At 37.1% G+C, this 21,818-nt stretch overlaps 1 protein-coding gene across 2 annotated transcripts in view; it reads left to right on the top strand.

Moving 5' to 3' along the window:
* Positions 1-21,818, top strand: part of afg1l (AFG1 like ATPase) — a 67,166-nt gene that overhangs the window by 23,938 nt on the left and 21,410 nt on the right. For both annotated transcript variants that reach the window (XM_012963556.3, XM_002937161.5), the window contains exons 6-8: positions 2,611-2,710; positions 9,906-9,964; positions 20,261-20,343. In XM_012963556.3, the coding sequence (XP_012819010.2) occupies positions 2,611-2,710; positions 9,906-9,964; positions 20,261-20,343 (242 nt within the window). The remainder of the gene's footprint in view (positions 1-2,610; positions 2,711-9,905; positions 9,965-20,260; positions 20,344-21,818) is intronic.

The following is a 21,818-nucleotide window of genomic DNA, read 5'->3' as shown; positions in this document are numbered from 1 at the left end:
GGGCCATCTGCTGAATTGTGTTGTTCAGTTGGCCTATAATAGTATCCATATCATTTGATTCCACTCTAGTCAGCTACTTGTCCTCTGCTGTAAAGTGCTATAACCCTGCATTGCTTCCTCTCACAGCATTTCTAACAAAAGGATAATAGGCATGTATAATACATTCATGCTTTTTGTGTTTTGTTTTGTTCATTATGCTAGCTCTAATTAACTGGATCACCTTAATGTTTGTTCTGATCGTGTATATCTGGCACTTGAATTCCTACAATAAAAGCTGCCGAGATTAGTGGTGGATAGATGTAATGAAACATTTGAAGTGTAGCAGATTTGGTTTTTATGTGAACAAGCATGCATACTAGGCGTTTGCTAGTTAGCTTAGTTACACTGCTGACTTTTTAGAATTGCATTTTAAAAAAAAAGCTTAGTTACACTGCTGACTTTTTAGAATTGCATTTCAAAAAATAATTTTATTGGAACATAGTTTGATGTCAGTTATAACCCAACTGGCCCATTGGTTGCCCATTTTTTAGTCTATTTTATGTTTAATTTATTATCCATGTAATAAAATTGTCACAAGACAAAATACCTATATATGCACTCACTATTTTTATGCTCAAAATATATACATTTTTATTTCTTATGGTCACCAAGATAATGTGAAAAGCAATTTAAAGCTGAAGTCATAATTGACATTGTGGTATATAATCAGTTCAATATATTACACTATATACCATATGCATAATTATTACAGAAAAATTCACAAAGAATAAAAACAATCTCATTAACAATTTCATGAATCGGAGGCAAGTCTGTTGCCTGCATGTAAAAAGTAATGGTTTTACACTTTAAATAATTCCTGTATTTCTAAATTTCGAAATCCATTTTAAATCAAATCATGTGAATAGCATTCAAATATTCAGGAGTTTGGAATAAACTTCACTGGTCATGAATACTGCAAATATTACATCCCAAAATCATAGGGGAAAAAGAAGCGAAATATATTTATTGATAGAGCACTTAGTCATAATTCACAGTCCATATAGATAGAAGTGCTGCAGCTTGGGATGATGGATTCAGCAAAAGATGACAAAACTCAGTAGTCATATACAGTCTCTAGCCTCCGCAATTGGGTGGTCAGAGGCATTGTGGAGTGTGTTGATGGCCAGCTTATCTGACTACTGACATAAAGAGCAGGATATTCTAATAGCTTATTGGAGAAAGACTATTGGATCAGTTCATTGTTGAGGGAACCCTTGAGCCCCCAGTTTCCATTGCTAATTATAGACCAGAGCAGTAGGTTGACCAGGTCTAGCATGGTTTACTTTGGTGGACTACACCAGTGAGTCTTTGTAAATCTGTGAGTTCATACATCAGTACACAGAGTTGTTTGATCATCCTTTCATCATTTTTTGTAAAAAAAAAATATGTTTGCAGTTATACACTTGAAGCCCCTGGGCTATACACAAGCCAAAATAATAAACTGCAAGATCCATCTTAATATATATGCTCATGTCCCAGTAGCAATATTTTATCAACATTATTAACGCATATTTCTCAAGTGCAAGCATATACTGCTGTACAGTAGATGTGTGTATACATCAAACATATGAAAATTGACCTAAATTGACCTTATGCTAAAAAGAGCATGGTGCGGGGATGGGCAAGATCAGGAGTCAACAAAGTGTGACATTTTACATTGAACATTGCATTTAGCTGATAACTGTAGTGGCAGCTTGCTATGGATATAATGGTTTTGTGCTACTGTCACTTCTTTTTGTTACCTCTAATCTATTGCATACACACACACACACACTGCATTATCAATCTGCTTTATCATTTTGCCGTTGTTATTGACACCATAATTCAGAACAATACATTACAAAATTGCTCAATTACTGATGCCATTTAAAGGTGAAATTTTTCTTAAAACTAATGGCAATGTAGAAGCATTCTACTGCCCTTTGTTGTAGGACAGTGGCAGTCAAAATAGCCATATCTGTGGAAAGCTGCCCCCATTCATCAGAATTAGAATGTCAATGTCAGTAGCAGACCGTTCTGCCTGTAGCCAAGGTCACTCGGTAACATGGATTTAGATGTTCACAGCCAATGGCTACCTATTGTGTGTCCTGTTTGGAAAAAAAGACTATTCTCAAGTTGGAATGAGAGGAGCCCATTTTGTTTTGCCAGCCCCCTTCCTATTATATTAGTAGTAGTTTTGTTTTGTTTTTTCATTTTGCCATTTGTCTATAAAGCTATTGTATCTCTGAAAGGCTGGGTTAGCCATTTTCTTCTCTGTATATTTCTATTTTTTTTTTCTAGATTGGGTTTTAAATGTAATGTTTAGGCGCCGCTCATTTCCTGCGTAATCTGGCACTAAAGGAAAAAGAGTTAAAACTCTATCCCTTTTACAAAAGCCCTTTAATTAAATCCTTTACAGACATTTGATAGGACATAATTTGACTGACTAATGTCAGTCTTTTCTAACTGGCATCATTGCCACAATATATGATAGTAAATATGGTAAAAAAAAATCAGTGTGCTATTGTGTGCATTTTTGTTGTTTGTAGTTTACCACAGCAATGTGACATAGCAGCTCTTAATGCATTACAGGTAACAGACATCGCTGATGCCATGATCCTGAAACAACTGTTTGAGAATCTATTTCTAAATGGAGTTGTCGTGGTGGCAACTTCCAACAGGCCTCCAGAAGGTAATACCAGGCTTTAATTTAATTAATCTTAATGATCAGTACAGTAGTTGGATGTCCACTTAGCCTATCCAGTATTGTTACATTCACTATATTTGTCCATAAATGTTCAACAAAATGCACAAATGTACAGCAACTGAATACAACATTTTTTTTGTTCACGCTTCTACACACATGCTATTATTTCATTCTTCTCAAATTTTAACATGCAAATTAGGGTTTGGATGCAGTTTGGTATATGGCCAGATCTTTTATGGAGGGTTTGCATTTTGGGCCAAATCAAAAAATCATAAATTTTGCGCATCCCTAATAACTAATAAATTAAGTTGAATGGACTGTGATGCCAGTGTTAATGTCCTGGCCATCACTAATGTGACCTGTGACCTTTCAGTTGCTAAGATAGCACTTCCAGCATTCCCCACCACATTCCCCCAAATCTAAAATTGGTACCCATGTCTTTCTACTCCAAAGTACCAAGCCGCAAAGCTTTCCTAAAGTTGGCAATTTTGATGACATTTCCAAAAATCCCCTCAAAGCTTCCACTTTGCAGCATCTTATCTCCCACATAGCATTAGGTACCAAGACAAAACACCCTAAATATGAACCCAAGAGGTCTGCTGAACAGTTTGATGCCCACTGTACACAGGTGTATCAAAGCACATGGCACTTATAGACCCCCCAAATATACCTTGTGCACACTAATTTTATGGCTTACATTTACCTAATTCATAAACACATGGCAGTTTTATGAGGGGTAGAAGATGCAGAAATGTAGCATGAGCATACAGAGACCCCCAGAAAACCATATATTTTTGGAAAGTACACATTCTGATGAATTCAAAATAGGTAAAGTAAGTTTTCTACACCAAAGTTACACATGGCAAAGCTATGCTAAAAACAGATCAGGAACACTAACACAGGCATAAAAATGCAATAAAACCACAAAAATTGTGCAAATCAATGAAACAACAAAATAAGTCACATGACGGCGTAATTAGTGGTCAAAATATCTGATCCAATAGCCACGCTGTCAAAATAAACAGTTTTTAGGGAAAAAAACAAAGTAGTGAAATGAAAAAAAAAATTTTTAACGTTTTTGTGAGTTTGTGTATACATATGCACATGTAAAAGTTGTTTGACAGTGTGCAAGTGTGTATATGAGTGTATATAAGTGTGCACAGTGGAAAAAAAAAAACCTGTGCTAAATTGTGTGCTGTATGTGTGTTTAAATGTATATAAGTGTGTGTAAAAGTGTGTATACATGAAAATAAAATCTGTCCTGAAGCACGGATCGCTTACCTGGTCCTTCTGGCTGCAGTCCTCGGCAGGAAGTAGGTGGGAGGCGGCGCTGGGGGGAAGCAGGAAGCAGTACAAGCAGCAGACGTGATGCGATTGCATCCTGCGACAATCGAATCTCAGGGCTGGCCCCCCAACCCCCTCGACTCGTTGCCGAGCGGGTTGGGGGTACATCTGTCTCTCTGCACCGGCAGCTTTTGCCGCCAGTGCAGAGAGAATCGCTTAGGTACCAATAACGTAGGTACTACGTTGTTGGCACTTAACTGATTTTTTTAAAACAATGTAGTACTTACGTTGTTGGCAGGGAAAGGGTTAAAAGCAAACATCAGATTGTTTCTTTGGTGACGATGGTTCATGTCTTCCATTGGGCAGATCAGTTCTGTTATTATAAAACTTTGCTGAAAAATGTCTTCCTTTCTAAGATACATTTTTTCAGGACTCAGTACATTACTTTTTTTGCAGCTTAGGGACACATGGGACAGCGTCATTTATCTGCCAGAATTAGCATATGTACAATATTGTGCCATTGTCATGAATAATTGGTAATCTGCTGCAAAAAGGTGATTGGCTTGATCTCATGTGTACAACTTTATATTACCTTTAATTTTCCTATTTTTCATAGTAGTAGTACTGGTATGGTGTGATTCTGATTAACCCATGTTTTACATGTGCTTTAATTATTTCTACCTGTAAGGCTGAGTATAAACATTCTGAGATGTTCAAGGCAAATTTAATACATCAAAAATACCATAGTTTGTCATGATTTCCATTTTCAAACCTTTATCTCTTGTTGATTTTTTAAAAGATTAATATAATTTTGTTAAGATCTGTGGAACATGACATCACTGAGAGAGTGAGAGAAAGTTTCAAAAATGTGCTAAAAATTGTCATGGTTCTTCTACTCTTAGGCAGGAAAAATTATAAAATGGGGAACAAGTAAAAATATATTGATAATTAATAATTCTTCCAGTCCTGGTCCACAATCTCACAATGTGAAACTTTACAGAATATATATATATATATATATATTCATGTGCAGGATTGCCTCTTTATATCATATACAGTGTTTACCAGGCTTTAGAAAATGGTAAAAGATCTGAAGTGCAGGTTAAATGGAAGTTACACTGGCTTATCAACTTAGCAAATATAAAAGAAACCTAATGGATTTGCACTGGCCTAAATATTTGATATATGATGAAAACTTTTAGATCTCAGGGAAGTTAAGCGTAATATTCTTTCAGGTGACTGGTGGCCATATATAAGTTCGTGGAAAGAATTGGCCATCAGAATTTTTATTTTAAGCCTTTGACTGCTGTCAATTGGGTTTGCATAAATGTAACATTTTACAATTATTTATCATTGTCTATAGCATTTTAATATGATATATTAGACCGACACCAAATGAATAACGGGTCTGAGCTATCAAATCCCATAGCAATAGGCAAAAATATTTTTTTCAGTCACTTAACTAATTGCCCTAATAAGGCAAACTAGAGACAGATTTTGATATTTTTTTCAAAATTCCTCTAGGTCAGTGCTGTCCAACTTCTGTGGTACCGAGGGCCGGAATTTTTCCGGCCTCCATGGTGGAGGGCAGATAATGGAAGCTAGTTTTGACCACTCCCCTTTTTAAAACCACACCCACTTGAAACCACACCCATGTTATTGCATGACCATAGCCATATTAATGGTGGTAGTACAGCAAAAAAAACCTGCCATAATCTGCCTGCCCTATCCTGCCTGTGTGTGCCATACTCTGCCTGCCCTACCCTGCCTGTGTGTGCCATACTCGGCCTTCCCTACCCTGCCTGTGTGTGCCATACTCTGCCTTCCCTACCCTGCCTGTGTGTGCCATACTCTACCTATCCTATGCTGCCTGTGTGCCATACTCTGCCTGCCCTATCCTGCCTGTGTGTGCCATACTCTTCTTGCCCTACCCTGCCTGTGTGTGCCATACTCTGCCTGCCCTACCCTGCCTGTGTGTGCCATACTCTGCCTGCCCTACCCTGCCTGTGTGTGCCATACTCGGCCTTCCCTACCCTGCCTGTGTGTGCCATACTCTGCCTTCCCTACCCTGCCTGTGTGTGCCATACTCTACCTATCCTATGCTGCCTGTGTGCCATACTCTGCCTGCCCTATCCTGCCTGTGTGTGCCATACTCTTCTTGCCCTACCCTGCCTGTGTGTGCCATACTCTGCCTGCCCTACCTTGCCTGTGTGTGCCATACTCTGCCTTCCCTACCCTGCCTGTGTGTGCCATACTCTACCTATCCTATGCTGCCTGTGTGCCATACTCTGCCTGCCCTATGCTGCCTGTGTGTGCCATACTCTGTCTGCCCTACCCTGTCTGTGTTTGCCATACTCTGCCTGCCCTACCCTGCCTGTGTGTGCCATACTCTGCCTTCCCTACCCTGCCTGTGTGTGCCATACTCTACCTGCCCTATGCTGCCTGTGTGTGCCATACTCTGCCTGCCCTATGCTGCCTGTGTTTGCCATACTCTGCCTTCCCTACCCTGTCGGTGTGTGCCATACTCTGCCTGCCCTATCCTGCCTGTGTGTGCCATACTCTGCCTGCCCTACCCTGCCTGTGTGTGCCATACTCTGCCTTCCCTACCCTGCCTGTGTTTGCCATACTCTGCCTGCCCTACCCTGTCGGTGTGTGCCATACTCTGCCTGCCCTACCCTGTTGGTGTGTGCCATACTCTGCCTGCCCTATCCTGCCTGTGTGTGCCATACTCTGCCTGCCCTACCCTGCCTGTGTGTGCCATACTCTGCCTGCCCTATGCTGCCTGTGTGTATGGCACACACAGGCAGCCTACAGTGACACAATGCTGGCACTGCTCCTACAGTCTGCACAATAACTATATATTAAAATACTTTTTAATTGCAGTACCACCACAGTATATGTTCTTTTTATAGTGTGTAGGGTTTATTTGTGGGTTTCTACTGCTCCTACAGTCTGTCTGAGGTGTGAACAGGTGAACAATGTGGGTGATTACAGCCTGAGCCTGAGGTGTGAACACTGCAGGGGGTGAACAATGCAGGGATTAAAAGGTGTGAACAGTACAGGGGATTACATTTTAAACAATACAGGGGGTTTACAGCCTGAATCTGAAGTGTTAACCATGCAGGAGGCCAGTACTGATACCATTTAAAGCTTACACAAAGGTAAGCCATCAAAGCAGCCAGACAGGTGGGGGGCCACACAGAGGGGGGCCGCCAGTTGGACAGCACTGCTCTAGGTCATGTGACTACAGGATTTACTTGGATGTAAAAGGTTGAACTTTTTTCAGCCTTAACTACTTTATAACTATAAATGTGATTATTATAAAAATCTAGTCACAGAATGAATCTGTTTTTTCCCAGGTGTTACTTATCCCATTATGATTTTACGTTGGATATAGATAGAAAAGAAAGGTACATTATTTCCTTTAACCATCTCAAAATATTAATATCCTACATCATAGTAAAAGCCAAATCAAGATATACATAGTTTCATAGATTGCTAGTTTTTTTTTTTTTAAGTGATGCTGTTATTTTAGAGCCCAAACACTTTGTCTTATCTGACAGTATTTAGCTGTTGTGGTTTAGAAAACACCCTTAACGAAGTGAAAGTTAACATATGGTGAGCCGTGGTCTTTATAAGTGTTCATTAAGTAATAGGATTTTCGATGGTGCTGTATGAAAACATGGCATGTCTAATCTTTTTGAATACTTTGTGTTGAAAGAATGATTTTTAAAACCATTCAAATAACATGTTCTTAATGGAAGATTGGAAAAGAACGGTATACTTCATTACCATGCTAATTATCATTATATTTAAATAGGAGGGAAAAACCTTCTTCATCTTAATCAATATAGTCTTGTTACCTAAGTGTCTCATAGAGTAAGTGTTCTTATTCAGAATAAATTCATTTAATAAAAGGCACCATGACCTACATTTGTGAATGCTTTTGCAGGAGGTTGAATTTCTTCTTTAAATTTTTCTCAATGAATGAAATATACAGTGATTGCTTACAGGAAATTAATAATTATAATGGGTTGTATTTTGTATTAAAAGGCATTAAACAATGTAAACAGTAACAACTGCAGAGCTTAGTAAAATCTCCTTAGAAATTGGTCTGTCACGCAACAACAATGGACTCTTCTAAGCAACTGAGTGAGAATCCAAAAAGATATTCATAGGCCAGGATTTTGTATACAAGTTAAAGCCCTATCACTGCTTCCTTTAAAAGAGCAGGGGAAACATTCTACCTATGGCACACACTAGCAATGACAACCTGCTTATGTATAGTGCGTTTAGTTACCTTTTGCCAAATTGCTAAATATATTTTTTATTGTACTCTAGGATTTAAAGTTATTTTTAAAAATCTTGCCTTTATTTACTATGAGCAGTTACACTAACAGCACTTCTGTGTAAAAGTCAATTATATAGTGTGTTTGGTAAAGCATAACAATATTTTTAACAGGCAAAGTAACCATTAATTAAAGGTACCTGTATTGTGTTCCTGCCTTTGTTGTTCCTTATGAGAAACAGTGTTTCCCATTGTCCGCTGTACTATTTTCTCTTTGTGGTTTTATTTTAGCATGCTTTGTTTAATTTCAACAAAGTTATATAGTCATTGCATGTCAGGCGTGTATTGTAATTTTCTCTGTAAATCTAACCATTAATTTTCTATTATGAATATTTTAAGTTGTGTTATGTGCGGTATGCTGAAAGCAGTTTTAAATTGCTTGTTTTTATTGTTTGCATCCTATTTGTTTTGTGATGTTTTTGTTTGTGGTATAAAAAATGTATATATTCTTTTAATTGGGCTTAGATACACTTTGAGGCAATGGAACAGGGACATTATGATGACGGCTACATACTAATAAAATCAATGGCAAGGAATTGCCAGGGTTCTCCTATTGTGTGCTGCTGCTTTTATCTTAGGAAAATAACAACACAATGACAGCTTCATGCTGCTCTTTAAATTAAGGAGATGCAAGCTATCTGACAGCGAGTCTTGTCCCCACAAAACATTACCATTCTACAGCTTAAAATATATATGTTAAAAAATTTGAGATTTTGTTGTGTGTGACTCCTTTTTTTATTGCTTTAATAGTGATGTCTTGGTAGGCATTCATCTGGATGACTGAAAAAGTTTTATACAGGGGGAATATCGTATTTATGTCTAAAAACACTAAAAATGTTGTTTGGAAAAGAAGCTACCTTACATTCTAAGCTATGGTCAAGCAAAGCAAAGAAAGAGAAAAATATTGTAAGCTTCTGAACATAAATTAACTTGATGGGAAAGTATTGCATAACGGAAGAATGTAGTTCTATCTGTCCAATATACATTGTTTTTATTGGTAAATACATTTAGTATTTGTTCATCCTGTTTTTGTTCTCTAATTGGGACTCTTGAAACAATGTAGCAGTCAGTTGTTCTCTGTTGTGGCTGCAGGAGTTGCACTGAATATAAACAGCCAGACAACAACTTTAGAAGGCAATGACATATACAAATAAGTTTAAAACCATTAAAAGAGTTTAATGGATGTATAAAGACAAGTTACTTAGAATTTTATTTTTATTCATTATACAAAAGCTGGGTGGAGAACCCCTTTAAACAAAGGAGAACTAACAAGAATGATTTATTTATTGTACAAAGAGTAGGGGATACTACTAGGGTATAATTTTTCAAAAAAAAATATGCTGCTTAACCTGTTTTAAGAATTGCATTTTTTTATGTCTGTCAACACAAAAAAGTGTTTGTATAATTCTACATGAAAATGGAGGTGGTTTAGTGCAAAATGGCTCCCCATGATATAACCGTCAGCTAGTTGACCACATTTTTATGACAAAATTAGTTTTACTACTAATAATACTAAGCAACTTAACTAATACATCTTTTCTCTTACAGACCTCTATAAAAATGGACTTCAGAGGGCAAACTTTGTGCCATTTATTGCTGTGCTAAAGGTTAGTGAAGCCATTGGTAAATTACTTTTAGAAAGACTTACTTTGTACTATATTCACTATAAGCGGGGCTCAAATTTAAAGGCCCACATCTTACACAACTTCTGAATATCTTCCAAGTAACTGAAGGCAAACAAAAATTTAATTGGCAAAAATATTCAAGGGACGTATATAAATATTGCTAATAATAATTGTGAAAATGATGAGAAAAGTTCTATTTAATTGGCGTATGCCAATTTTTTTTTAGCCAAAATATATTTATGCATGGGAAGTCAATAGATACATTTAAGGTAACCCTTCTCTCTTGATAATGAGTGGGCCACCATTCAGTGCCTTGGTTTCTGTACTAATGTTTTTGAAATGCACCCTATTTCTGTAGTACACACACAGCACAAAAATCAAAACATATATGCTTTTCCACTTTTTCGATAAATTTATTCTGTAATTCTGTGTACTGTAACCGGTGATAGCTAATGACACTGCAATGTCACATCCTGTTGTTAAAATGTCTTTTTCATATTACACCCCATCATTTACATAAGATTTCTCCATATTACCCAGGCAAATGCTCAAGGTGTAGTTACTGTTATTCTCCATTAAGCTTCATGGTCCTAGTATTTCTTTTACATGTGGTGGCACCAACTAGACCTGAGCGTACTCTTAGGGGCATCCTGATTAAAGTGTGCAAGCCAATATCACCGGTGATGTTGTCCATAGCAACCACTCAGCAATTAGATCTGAGCGGTCACCTACAAGTTAGAAAACAATAGCAAAGATCTGATTGGTTGCTATTCTTGGGTAATACCAAGACACATAAAAAAACATTTCATTTACTATTTTCTTAATATGTGTATTATTTTAATATGGGCTGTTTAAGTGAAATATATATACAGAGACCTGCATTAAAGGGGTTGTTCACTTTTAAATTAACTTTTACTAACATGTAGAGAGTGGTATTCTAAGACAATTTGCAATTGTCTTAATTTTTCATTACTTGTGTTTATTGAATTATTTAGTTTTTTGTTCAGCTGCTTTTCTGTCTGGTATTTAACAGCTTTCTGGTTGCTAGGGTGCAGATTACCCTAGCAACCAGGGAGAAGTTTAAATAAAAGACTTGAATATAAATAGGAGAGGGCCTGAATAGAATGATAAGTCATAAAAAGTAACAATGAAAATAAAATTGCCTCTCAAACTAATAGTTGACCCCCATTTAAAAGTCATAAGAGGAAAGCAATTCATAAACTATAAAAAATAAAGACCAACTGGAAAGATGGTGAGAATGAGCAATTCTGTAGCATACTAAAGGTTAACGTAAAGGTGAACTACCTCTTGAAGGAGTTGTTTTTCCCTTATTTTTTTTATTCAGTACCCAGAAATGCCTTCTTTTAAAGCTTTTTGCAGATTATGAGCAAACTTTGGGGTTGTTCTTTGCTGATTTGCCTAGTGTTTTCTGCTTTTGGCTATGCTCTCCATGACCACACTCCATTAGAACACAAAGGGGAGCTAAACCCCCCCAAAAAAATTGATGTAAAAAGAGTAATCCTTTGAGCACTTTTTTAATTTTATATTTTTAGTGGTTTGTGAAATATTAAAAGTTTAAGTTTTAGATTGCTGCTACTACTAGGCTTATGGCTCAACAGGTGTCTTTAAACAAGAGAATTTTGGCGACCCTGCTTTCTATGCACTTTATATGCACTTCCAGTATAGTCAGTTAACCTTAGGTTTGTTTTCTAATAAAAACTGTAAAACTTAATACAGGCCTATTTACCAATAGCATCCAATCAAGAGGAGGACATTTTATTGCTTGTTATGGGTTACTGCATCTGGACAAACGTCGTGCCTTTTATTACATATGTGGGTAAAACTTTTATCCAATATCTCAGAAAGTGTTAAAAATAGTAAATTAATGTAAATTGCAAAAGTACTCTGAGAAGCAGCCAGAGTAAGTTTCCATCAATTAATATTTTTGGTTTGATTCCCTTTAAGCAAATTAAAGGGATACTGTCATGATTTTTTTTGTGTACTTATTTCCAAATTACACTGTTTACATAGCTAACAATTCACTCTACCATTTAAAGCTTTATTTTTGAACCAACAAATGTATTTTTTAGCTGTAATATTGGTGTGTAGGCGCCATCTCAGTGCATTGTGCCTGAGTCTGAGAAGGAGCCAGCACTACACATTAGAACTGCTTTCTGATAATCTATTGTTTCTCCTGCTCCCATGTAACTGGAGGAGTCCCAAGCCGGACTTGGATTTCTTTGTATTGAGTGCTATTCTGATATCTACTGGGAGCTGCTATCTTGCTACCTTCCCATTGTTCTGCTGATCGGCTTTTGGGAGGGGGGGGGTGATATCACTCCAACTTCCAGGGCAGCAGTAATATGTGTCTGAAGTTTATCAGAGCACAAGTCACATGGCTGTGGCACCGTGGGAAATTAAGAATATGGCTAGCCCCATGTGAAATTTCAAAATTAAATATAAAAAAAAAATATTTTTGCAATTTTGAAAAACGAATTTCAATGCAGGATTCTGCTGGAGAAGCTCTATTACCGGATGTCCCATGACAGTATTACCTTAACAAACAGCATTAAACAATACAGTGGATCTTATTGTATTAATAATGTGAGCAACCAATCAGCCAGTTTGTTCGTGCTACTGTGTGCAAAGTAACGACAGTGAATCTCTGCTTGGTTATTATGGGACACTTGCTCTTGAGAATGTATCAACATTTTTCACACATGCCCTTTGTTTTATAATTGAATGAATTAAATGATAAATAAAAATTGTAAATTGTATAGCACATGGACATTAAATACAAATTCCTCTTATCTGCAAAACAAAACAAAAAAAATAAAAAAACCAACCCAATGTGATTTTAAAATAAAAAAAAAAAGAACAAATTCTCAAATTCTTTTTCAAAGGGCTAATTTGTTCTTAAACATAGCCGGTCTTTTAATTTGCTTCTTTGTATGTGTCACTGCTACTAAAAAAAACATCAGCAAAATATTTTTACTGCACCGTGGGACATTTAGTTTAATTAGAACATGTTCTGTTTCCCGCCTAGTCTTCTGTATTTCAGTCACTTAAAAGAATAGATCCCAAGTCCATTGGATGGGCTTTTAAATTCTTTATCAGAAGCCCAAGGTGGTCCTCATAGGGCATTTAATCCAATAAACATCTCATTGAGATCATGTGGAAAAAGATGAAGGAGACAATTCAATAATAGTATTAAGCACAATTAGAACCAGGTGGAGCTCCACAGGCAATGAAAAATGTACTCAACTATTTCCTTTTACAATAATCAAAATTTTGAGGCAGTGTAATTTATTTACCTGGGCAAACCTCCTGTTGTGAATGTGTAGGGATGCATAGCTATTGAAATAATGCAATGTTAAGCAGGATGGTCGGGGCATGCAAAGGCTGTGAGAAAGTCTTTCTGTCCAGAAAGGCTGTACAAGGAAAGAGATAATTAGATGTAATTAGTGTGTATGAATTGTTGTCCCTTTGCCCTCAGCTTGAATAATTTTGGAAGAAAAACCAGCTTGCTGAGTAAATTCTTTGATGTATTTGGAGTCATTGTGTTTTAGCAGTATAAAGGCAGTGGTTTTTCCTTCTTCAGTGGTACACGGAGACTAAATGGTTCCCAAATCTGTTCAACATCATGAACCTTAGTGTGCAATTTTTGTGGTTAGGGAGAGAGCCTAATATCTACACAGAGTAATTAGATGCATTTAAGTTTATTAGATCTCACATTTTTTACAAACTATCTCATGTATAGATTTCCTCAAATCCGTTATTGTAAAAAGTAAATTTAAGAATCAAATTTTTCAGATTGTATGCTGTTTTTGGACTGGACCGGTGGGACACAGGAAAAAACCTGCTGGGCCCTGCTGGCCCAGACCCGATCCAAAGCATTGGCGCTTTCTTTGGGTGTGGGGCCCCCTGAAAAGGCAGCCTTTGGTGGGCCCTGTATACCCCAGTCCAACACTGTATGTTTATGTATTCACCCATACACAGTTCTTTTTCATTTTTTATATAACTTTGAAAAAATTTAAATCTCACAGGCAAAGTATTATTTGGTTGCTGGGCTCAGTGATCCCAATAACTAGATGTCCTTTGCAGTTTCAAGCTGGTAAGTGCCAGAATAGGAATGCTATTAATTAGTGAAATATGCAAATTCAAGTACATCTATAACATAAAAATAGGTAAAATAAACATAAATTCACCTAAAGAAAAAGTGCCAAACATCTGACTGAGGAATTAGTGAGGTTAGATCTGATGGTCTAATGCCCAAAAAGATGTTGGATTCTATACTGAAGCTTATAATTTATTTGTGTGTTTTATTTATGAATTTACCCACTGTAACTGAGCTGTTGCTGGAACTGTATTGGCAACACTAATCTAAGAAAAATATCCTTGGTAGCAGTGCTAGCCATAGGTAGTATAGATTCCAGCCAAGTCTGTGGGGCCATATGTGTAGCCATGGTAATAGGTATGTCAGGTGGCCATTACTATATCTCTGATATAATTGTGGTATGTGATATGTCTTTATTTAGTAGGTTTATTTCATTTTATTTATTTTTTATTTACTTTGTTTACTTTTCCTTCTATGTGTGTTTTCTTAGTTGGTCATAAAATCTAATAGGTGATTGTATTACATGAACATAGCTGGATGCAAGAAGGCACTAAATTGTTTGTTATACCATTTTTCTCATTTTATCAGTTTATGATCTGTTTGACAAATTTGCACATGCGCTGATGGGGTGTACTGAGGTCTGGTGACTAGAGCTGCACTGGACCAAAATACAGTGCTAGACTTATCTGAGTCCTTTTTACTCTTCTCACCCATGAGTTTGTGCCTTTCAGAACAACAAAAATAAAAAGGGCACTAGAAACATAAGGAGCTGAAAGCAGCAAAGATAAATCATAGAAAGCAATTAAATTTGTCTGACAACCTGTTCTTCATAAAGCCATGTTGCTCATAATGCTGTTTTCCTGAGCATAATTTTGAATGCTATCCCCTAAATATTTAAATAACTTGCCCACCACAGATGTCAGACTTACTGGCCTGTAGTTGCCAGGCTGAGATTGTAATCGCTTTTAAATATTTCATATTGTATGAAATATTTACATCAGCTTTCCTCCAATCCATAGGTACCATATTAGATGAAAGTAGATGTCTGGCTAAAGCTAAACAAAGCTCTCTAATTACCTGAATGTGTTCTCCATCTGGCCCAGGTGCCTTCTTTACATAAATAATCCTGTATGTACCATATCTTGTGTCAACCAATGACTAGCAAATCTATTTGTACCCCTATCAGGTGGGTCTTGGAACTCTGTCCCCTCTATTGTATACACTGAAGAAAACAACTGATTAAGTACATTAGCTTTTTCTGTATCCTTTATAACCATATGATTTCCATTACCTGAGTACTTTGAACAGCTTCTCGCTGCAGGGTTTTGCTCCCCAGTAGCAGCTCCATAACAGGTTGCATTAAGAATAAGGAGGGGCAAGCTTTACATCTGCTATACCTTTGGTGACATATAGCATCCTGTATACCAAATAAATTATCTGTAGCAGTAGCCCCCAGTTAAAAATGCATGTCAAGGAGTTGTGGGGCTTCTAATATATGGAGCTCCTTTGCTTTTTTCATAAATGAGCCCCGATGTCTCTAAGGTAGTGATCCCCAACCAGTGGCTTGTGAGCCACATGTTGCTCGCCAGCCCTTTGGATGTTGCTCCCAGGGCCTCAAAGCAGGTGCTTATTTTGGAATTTCTGGTTAGGAGACAAGCTTTGATTGCATAAAAACCCAGTGTAATCGCCAAACAGAGCCTTCTGTAGGATTCCAGTCAAGATAGGGGCTATCAAATAGGCAATTATAGCTCTCATTGATGCCTCCAGGAGCTTTTTCATGCTTGTGTTGCTCTCCAAAACATTTTCCATTTGAATGTGGCTCACGGGTATAAGAGGTTGGGGATCCCTGTTCTAAGGGTACTGACTAGCACACAGGGAGATTCGTTGACTTTGATAAATCTTCACTACCATGGGTGACTAATCTCCCCAAAATCCTTTTCAACCAGTGCTAATGCCTATCGCCGCTGTGAAAACATATGCAGCACTTAAATTTCCAAAGTTTCCTCAAGTGGCGACTTTGGAAAAATAATTCACTGCGTATGTACTCCCAACTCCAATTCACTTTATTGCTGGTGAGAAAGCATTTTGGGTAGATTAGCTGCCCGTGGTAGTGAAGATTTATTGGGGGTGACTTATCTCCACATGTGCCAGTACCCTTAGGGATGGACCAAATTGGGTATCCTGTTTGTGATTTGAGGAATATTTGGAAAATTTTGTCTTGAGAATCTGAGAGACACAGATAAACAGAATGTAAGATTTAAACAACATCAACAATTTAAAGAAAAATAATTTCTTAATAAATTTGTTATGTTATATTTAGGATTACTGCTGTTATAATATGCAAATTTAAGTTTGAGCTCAGTTTACCAGTTTACCATAATGACTCATGGTAAAATCATATTTGATGTTTATAACACTAGCTTGCACAGCCTCTTTAAAAATGCTGCTTACAATCCTTTTTTATTGGAGTTGATATGAATTATATATGGAAGCTTTCTAATACTACTGTAAATAGGATAATTATGGGTAATCAAGCTTTAGGTATATGCCACATAGATATTTATTTGTGGTGCTGTACAAGGTACCCTGAGACGCACTGCTTCTCTATTCTATGAGAACTATTTACACTTAATACTTGCATGAAGGTGAGAAAGGTTGATGAAATGATAGCGAGCGGTGCTTTACTATTCTCTCTATATCAGAACGCAATTACTGCTGATTCATAAAACTGTCTGTTAGAAGAACTGTCGTTTATTAATCTGATGATAGAGAAAAAAATCAGAATTTTGAGCATTTTGCTTTTGAATGATTGCAAATTATCTTGGAGGTCATGCACAATTCTTATCATGATTTACTGACATTATTGACAAAAGATAGTTTTAAACTTGATGAATGGCTTGACACAAAACCCTTAAATGTCAAACAACAAATTTGTTTTCTTTTCAAAATGCTCACAGTATTATGTAACAGAGGGGCTTACTTTATTGTGTTTATATTTTGAAATGTTACATTACTGTTTGCTCCTGGTGCCACTATCAATGTTCTCATATCATCAAAGATGTTTAAAAATGATACACATACATCATATTCTAAGTAAAACACAATGGGCAAACATTATAGTATGCCTATATGTATTAACAAAATTCTGTGGCATCAACTCGGTGGAAGAAGAGCAGGATAATTGCTTAGGGAGACACATGGGGCTCTGGGCAGGAGTTGAAAAGGTGTAGGAACAATACGCCTAAGGGCATAAGAGGATATGCAGCTGGGCGATGAATAAGGGAGGGGATGAATCTATAGCAGTCGGGCTAAAGTGCAAGGTTTAGAGTTTAGAGGAGGAGGTTGCAGGGAGCATAGTCCTAGTGGAGTGAAAGATGGACTAAAAAAATTCTAAATTGTGAAGTGTCTCCATACGACTGTATCTGACAAAATTCACAAACGACCGATTTGGAATATTAGCATGGAGGCAATGATGTAGATCATGAGATGCAAAAGTGGCTGCTCTTTATATATTTATAATGACAGTTTGCCAGCCTGAACCTGGAGAAGTTTCTTGTCATACTTTTCTGTTAGTAAATTGGCAATGCTGCGGGGGATTTTCTAAATTTTCACTTTGTCTTTTTTAAATATGCCCATAAGAGTAGAAAAGTTGAGAACAGTTGGTGAGGAACTAGAAGACTAAACAAATGTGAAGTTCTCAAGAAATACAGTAACCTTAGGTGTCAATTTCTGGCTTACCCCCAGGATATGCCCTTGCTTAGAAGTCTTTAAATGAGAATTTTGTGTAGTAATGTTTTGCAAACATAAGTCATGTATACATAACAATAACAATCAATCCCTTCCCCAGTGGAGAATAAATTGTAGTCCCTATCACAGTCTCACACTATGGTTAACTTTTCAATTTTATTTTATATGAGGTTTCATCAGATTACTAGGTCCTTCTAGTAAAGAGTAACTTGTGATGATCCATTCCAGTGTCCCATAGCTCCTAACTGCCCCGATTATCGCGGGACAGTTCCTTTTTTGACCACAGTCCAGATTCTTACTGAAAAGTCCCTCATTTCCCTTTGATCTCCTGCACTAAATGCTGAAAAAGATACACATTTTATTAAAAGTAGCTTTTGGCAGAGAGCCCAGAAAGTTAACAAGCTTCAGCTGCACTTTGTTTCTCATATTTAATTCAAAAGTAGCTTTGGGCTGAGAGCCCAGAAATCTTAACGAGGGTCACCTGCACTTAGAAACATTGTTTCTCACATTTAATTAAATATTTAAATAAGTGGGCTTTTGGCAAAGAGTCCAGAAAGTTAGTGATACTGACACCATAAATTAAACTGTTTTTAAATATATCATAATATTGTATTTGCATGAGCTTTATAATTTTGCCTTAAATGTATTTGCCCTTTTACATTACCCATCTGTTCCTCTATGAGGGGGTTGCCATATTTGTGCAGAAGGAGTCTGTTAGCATTAGAAGCTATAACTGACAAGCTGGGAAGGGACAGTCAGGTTGGTAAAACAGTCAGGTTTAGGAACTTCAAGTAACAATTACTTACAAAAGCAACCCTGTCAGTGAAAAATGATCAACAGGACCTATAGGTACCTTTTTATGTACATTAATATTTTCAAAAGTATTTTTTTCATGTCAGTATCACTTTAAAAAGCCACACCTGCACTGAGATACAATTGTTACTAATAAGCTAAACAGGTCTCTTGAGGGAACTGAGACTTGCAGTTTAAGAGGCAATTTTAGCTTTTTTAGCAAATTTAGTCACATGGGAGTAGTATTTAGGGGTTGTGGTCACAAAAATGGGTGTGGTCAAAATTCCACATTTGTTTTTCTCGTTCCATTTTCTAAATTGTGGGAGGTATGGTATACCTCTTTAAAACCTCATGGTCATACATTAGACTTAATACAGGATACAGAAGCTTACTCATTGGTATAATGTCACCTTTTATTTATTTATTTTTGCCTAAGAGCAAATGGGCAGATATTAAAATAGAGAAGAGATGACAGCTGCGAAAATGGATAAACTAAAAATGTAAATGTTTATAAACCTACGATTAAGGGCAGGAGTGCCCAAAACACATTAGGCTTCTAATGCTGTAATGATTTTATGCAGTCTACAATAAAAATTATGTTTTGAATCTATCCATTGGAGCAGTGGTCATCTCTTCTTCATTGTTATGTTTGTTATGGCTGGGAACACCGTTTAAGACTACGTACCCAATGGATGCCTGCAGAGCCTGGCATGTAGCAGTAATCCGTTCTGGTGAGTCTGTGGCGATTTCCTGCTCTTTCTGCAAATGGGCAGATAGCCTAAACATGCTGCAATGAACATGCATTTAATTTTTTGGATATTTGTTTTGTTTATAAAAGTGGGTACCCTGAGGGTTGTGGGTAATATTGGGGTTGTGGGGTCTGCGGGACAGATCGTGAGTCTTATCTAGATTTCTTATATTATCTCTATTTTACCCCTTAAACATTTTTTAAATGGTTTATTCTACCCTCTTACTCTTACTTCTGATGATGACTTTTCAGTTTACAGCAACAGCACTTCCTGTTTAATGGTGGTCAGCAGGTCACGGATCACGTTGTGGATAAGGCAGTTGTGGGTCCTGTCAGATAGCTGGTCCAAGCAGGTTTCGGGTCATGGTTGCAGGCTGGTTTTAAAAATTGGGTCCTCGCAGGACTTAACTGGGCATGCCTTAAACTACACTGGAACACACTGCAGCCTATTTGCCTGTCAAAACCTATGAATACTGGCCTTACAAGTTATACAAGTATAGAATTTGTTAGGCAAAATGTTTGGGACCTGGGGGTTTCTGGATATTGGATTGTTCTGTAATTCGGATCACTTTGTCTGCTAAAAATCATTTAAATATTAAATAAACCCAGTAGGATTGTTTTGCCACCAATATGGATTCAAGCAGCTTAGTTACTATCAAGTACAAGGTACTGTTTTATTATTACAGAGAAAAAGGAAAGCTTTTTCATAAATGTTATTTGCTGAAAATCAAAGCTATGGGAGACGGCCTTCCTATAATGTGGAGCTTTCTGGAAATCGGATTTTGGATAAGAGATTGCATACCTTACTGACTTTTTTGCTTTGCACACATTTAGGCAATAAAGTTTAATTTTCAAAACTTTTGTTCTCTTGCAGAATTATTGCAGTACTGTTCAGCTGGACTCTGGAATAGACTACCGAAAGAGAGTTCTCTCTGCTGCTGATAAAGTCTATTTCCTGTAAGTTTACATTACCTTAAATGCTTACTGGTTTAATAATAATTGTGTCTAATAATTGGTCTACTTTCAAAACATAAATGTTTCTCAAGTAGACTTGTTTTAAGAAATGTAATTTACTATATTATTTTATTGACTTTGGTGCTTGCATAGGGAAGTACTAAAACCTAGTTTTGTACAATTTTCCAACCATGCGTGGGCTCCAAATTCTCGTCCTGATAAGTTTCGTACCATGGCAATCGGTCGTTTAGTCAATTGATCAGGTTAGAAGATTTCGGTTGCCTAACAATAAAATCTGCGCATGCATTGCATATGGGATGATATCCTTGGGGGACCTACAATGGAAGTCACTTTCATATGTTTGGTGTCTGCCAGAAAATCCTCTGATTTGTGTTTGTCTGAATGTTACAGAATGTTGCATTTAAACATACGACCAATATGTCGGAAGAAAATTAAAACTGAACGTGTATGGCTACATTAAGAAGCTTCAGGGGGCACAAGGCAATGGTTTTAAAGGAAAAGAAGAGTCATTTTGGCATTTTACTGCCAATAGATTCGCCACATTAGTGCCACCTAGAACATTATACTTATCCTGCAGAAATACCTGTGTAAAAGGCCGTAGAAGCTGTCTCTGATTGCAGCTGCCATTTTAGCTTGGTCTACATAGCTTCCTGTGTGCAGCTCTAGCCGTTATAGCTCAGATTACACATTCCTAAGGGTGGGGGGGAGTGAGTTTTATGAATTCTTATGGGATGGGGGGGGGGAGAGGAGAGAGCTGCACAGACTCTTTTTACATAAAAGGAGACAAGAAAATCCTGTGTTTCTTTTGGTTCAGTGCAGCGTTTTTGTGGGTGCTTTTGCCTGTATTTACATAGACCTTTCTGATAAAGCTTACTTAGTTTTTACCTTTCCTTCTCCTTTAAGCACAGGGGACACGATTGTGCCTTAAAGTGGTTTTGTACTTCTACAATTCAAGGTTCCTGTCCAGCATTTTGTTGGGCGCCTCCTAAAGTGATTATAGAAATATTGTGTGAATCTTTGTGCTATAGTTTCACGTTTGTCTCTTGTCTTGCCTACTCCTCTGCTACCCCTTTGCTTTTCTTGTATTTTTTGCCTTAACAACTTTTTTTCTCCAGTTATGTCCATATATTTCACCATTGTCTTTTAACAGAAGTCACTATAACAACATAGCTGCACATTTAGCTGCAATATGAAAATGTTACATTATTTTAGGCACTTGGGAATTTGTGATTTAACTCAAAGTAGCAGAGCAGCACTTGCCCTTGCAGTTGGTCAGCATTAGAATAAAATAGCATACATCTGTAAAGCACTGTTGATTTTTCTTTTGCTTAAATGGGAATGTCAGCAGTACCCCAATGAATAGCAAGTATGGCATTGGCAGTGTTGTCTCAGAACTAGAAACGGACTAAATTACAGACTTTTCATGATATGCAAATGCGGCCGTTTCATCTACCTGG

The sequence above is a fragment of the Xenopus tropicalis genome, chromosome 5 (genome assembly GCF_000004195.4).
Source record: "Xenopus tropicalis strain Nigerian chromosome 5, UCB_Xtro_10.0, whole genome shotgun sequence".
NCBI classification, from domain to species: domain Eukaryota; kingdom Metazoa; phylum Chordata; class Amphibia; order Anura; family Pipidae; genus Xenopus; species Xenopus tropicalis.
This window is presented reverse-complemented; position numbering and strand designations above follow the sequence as displayed.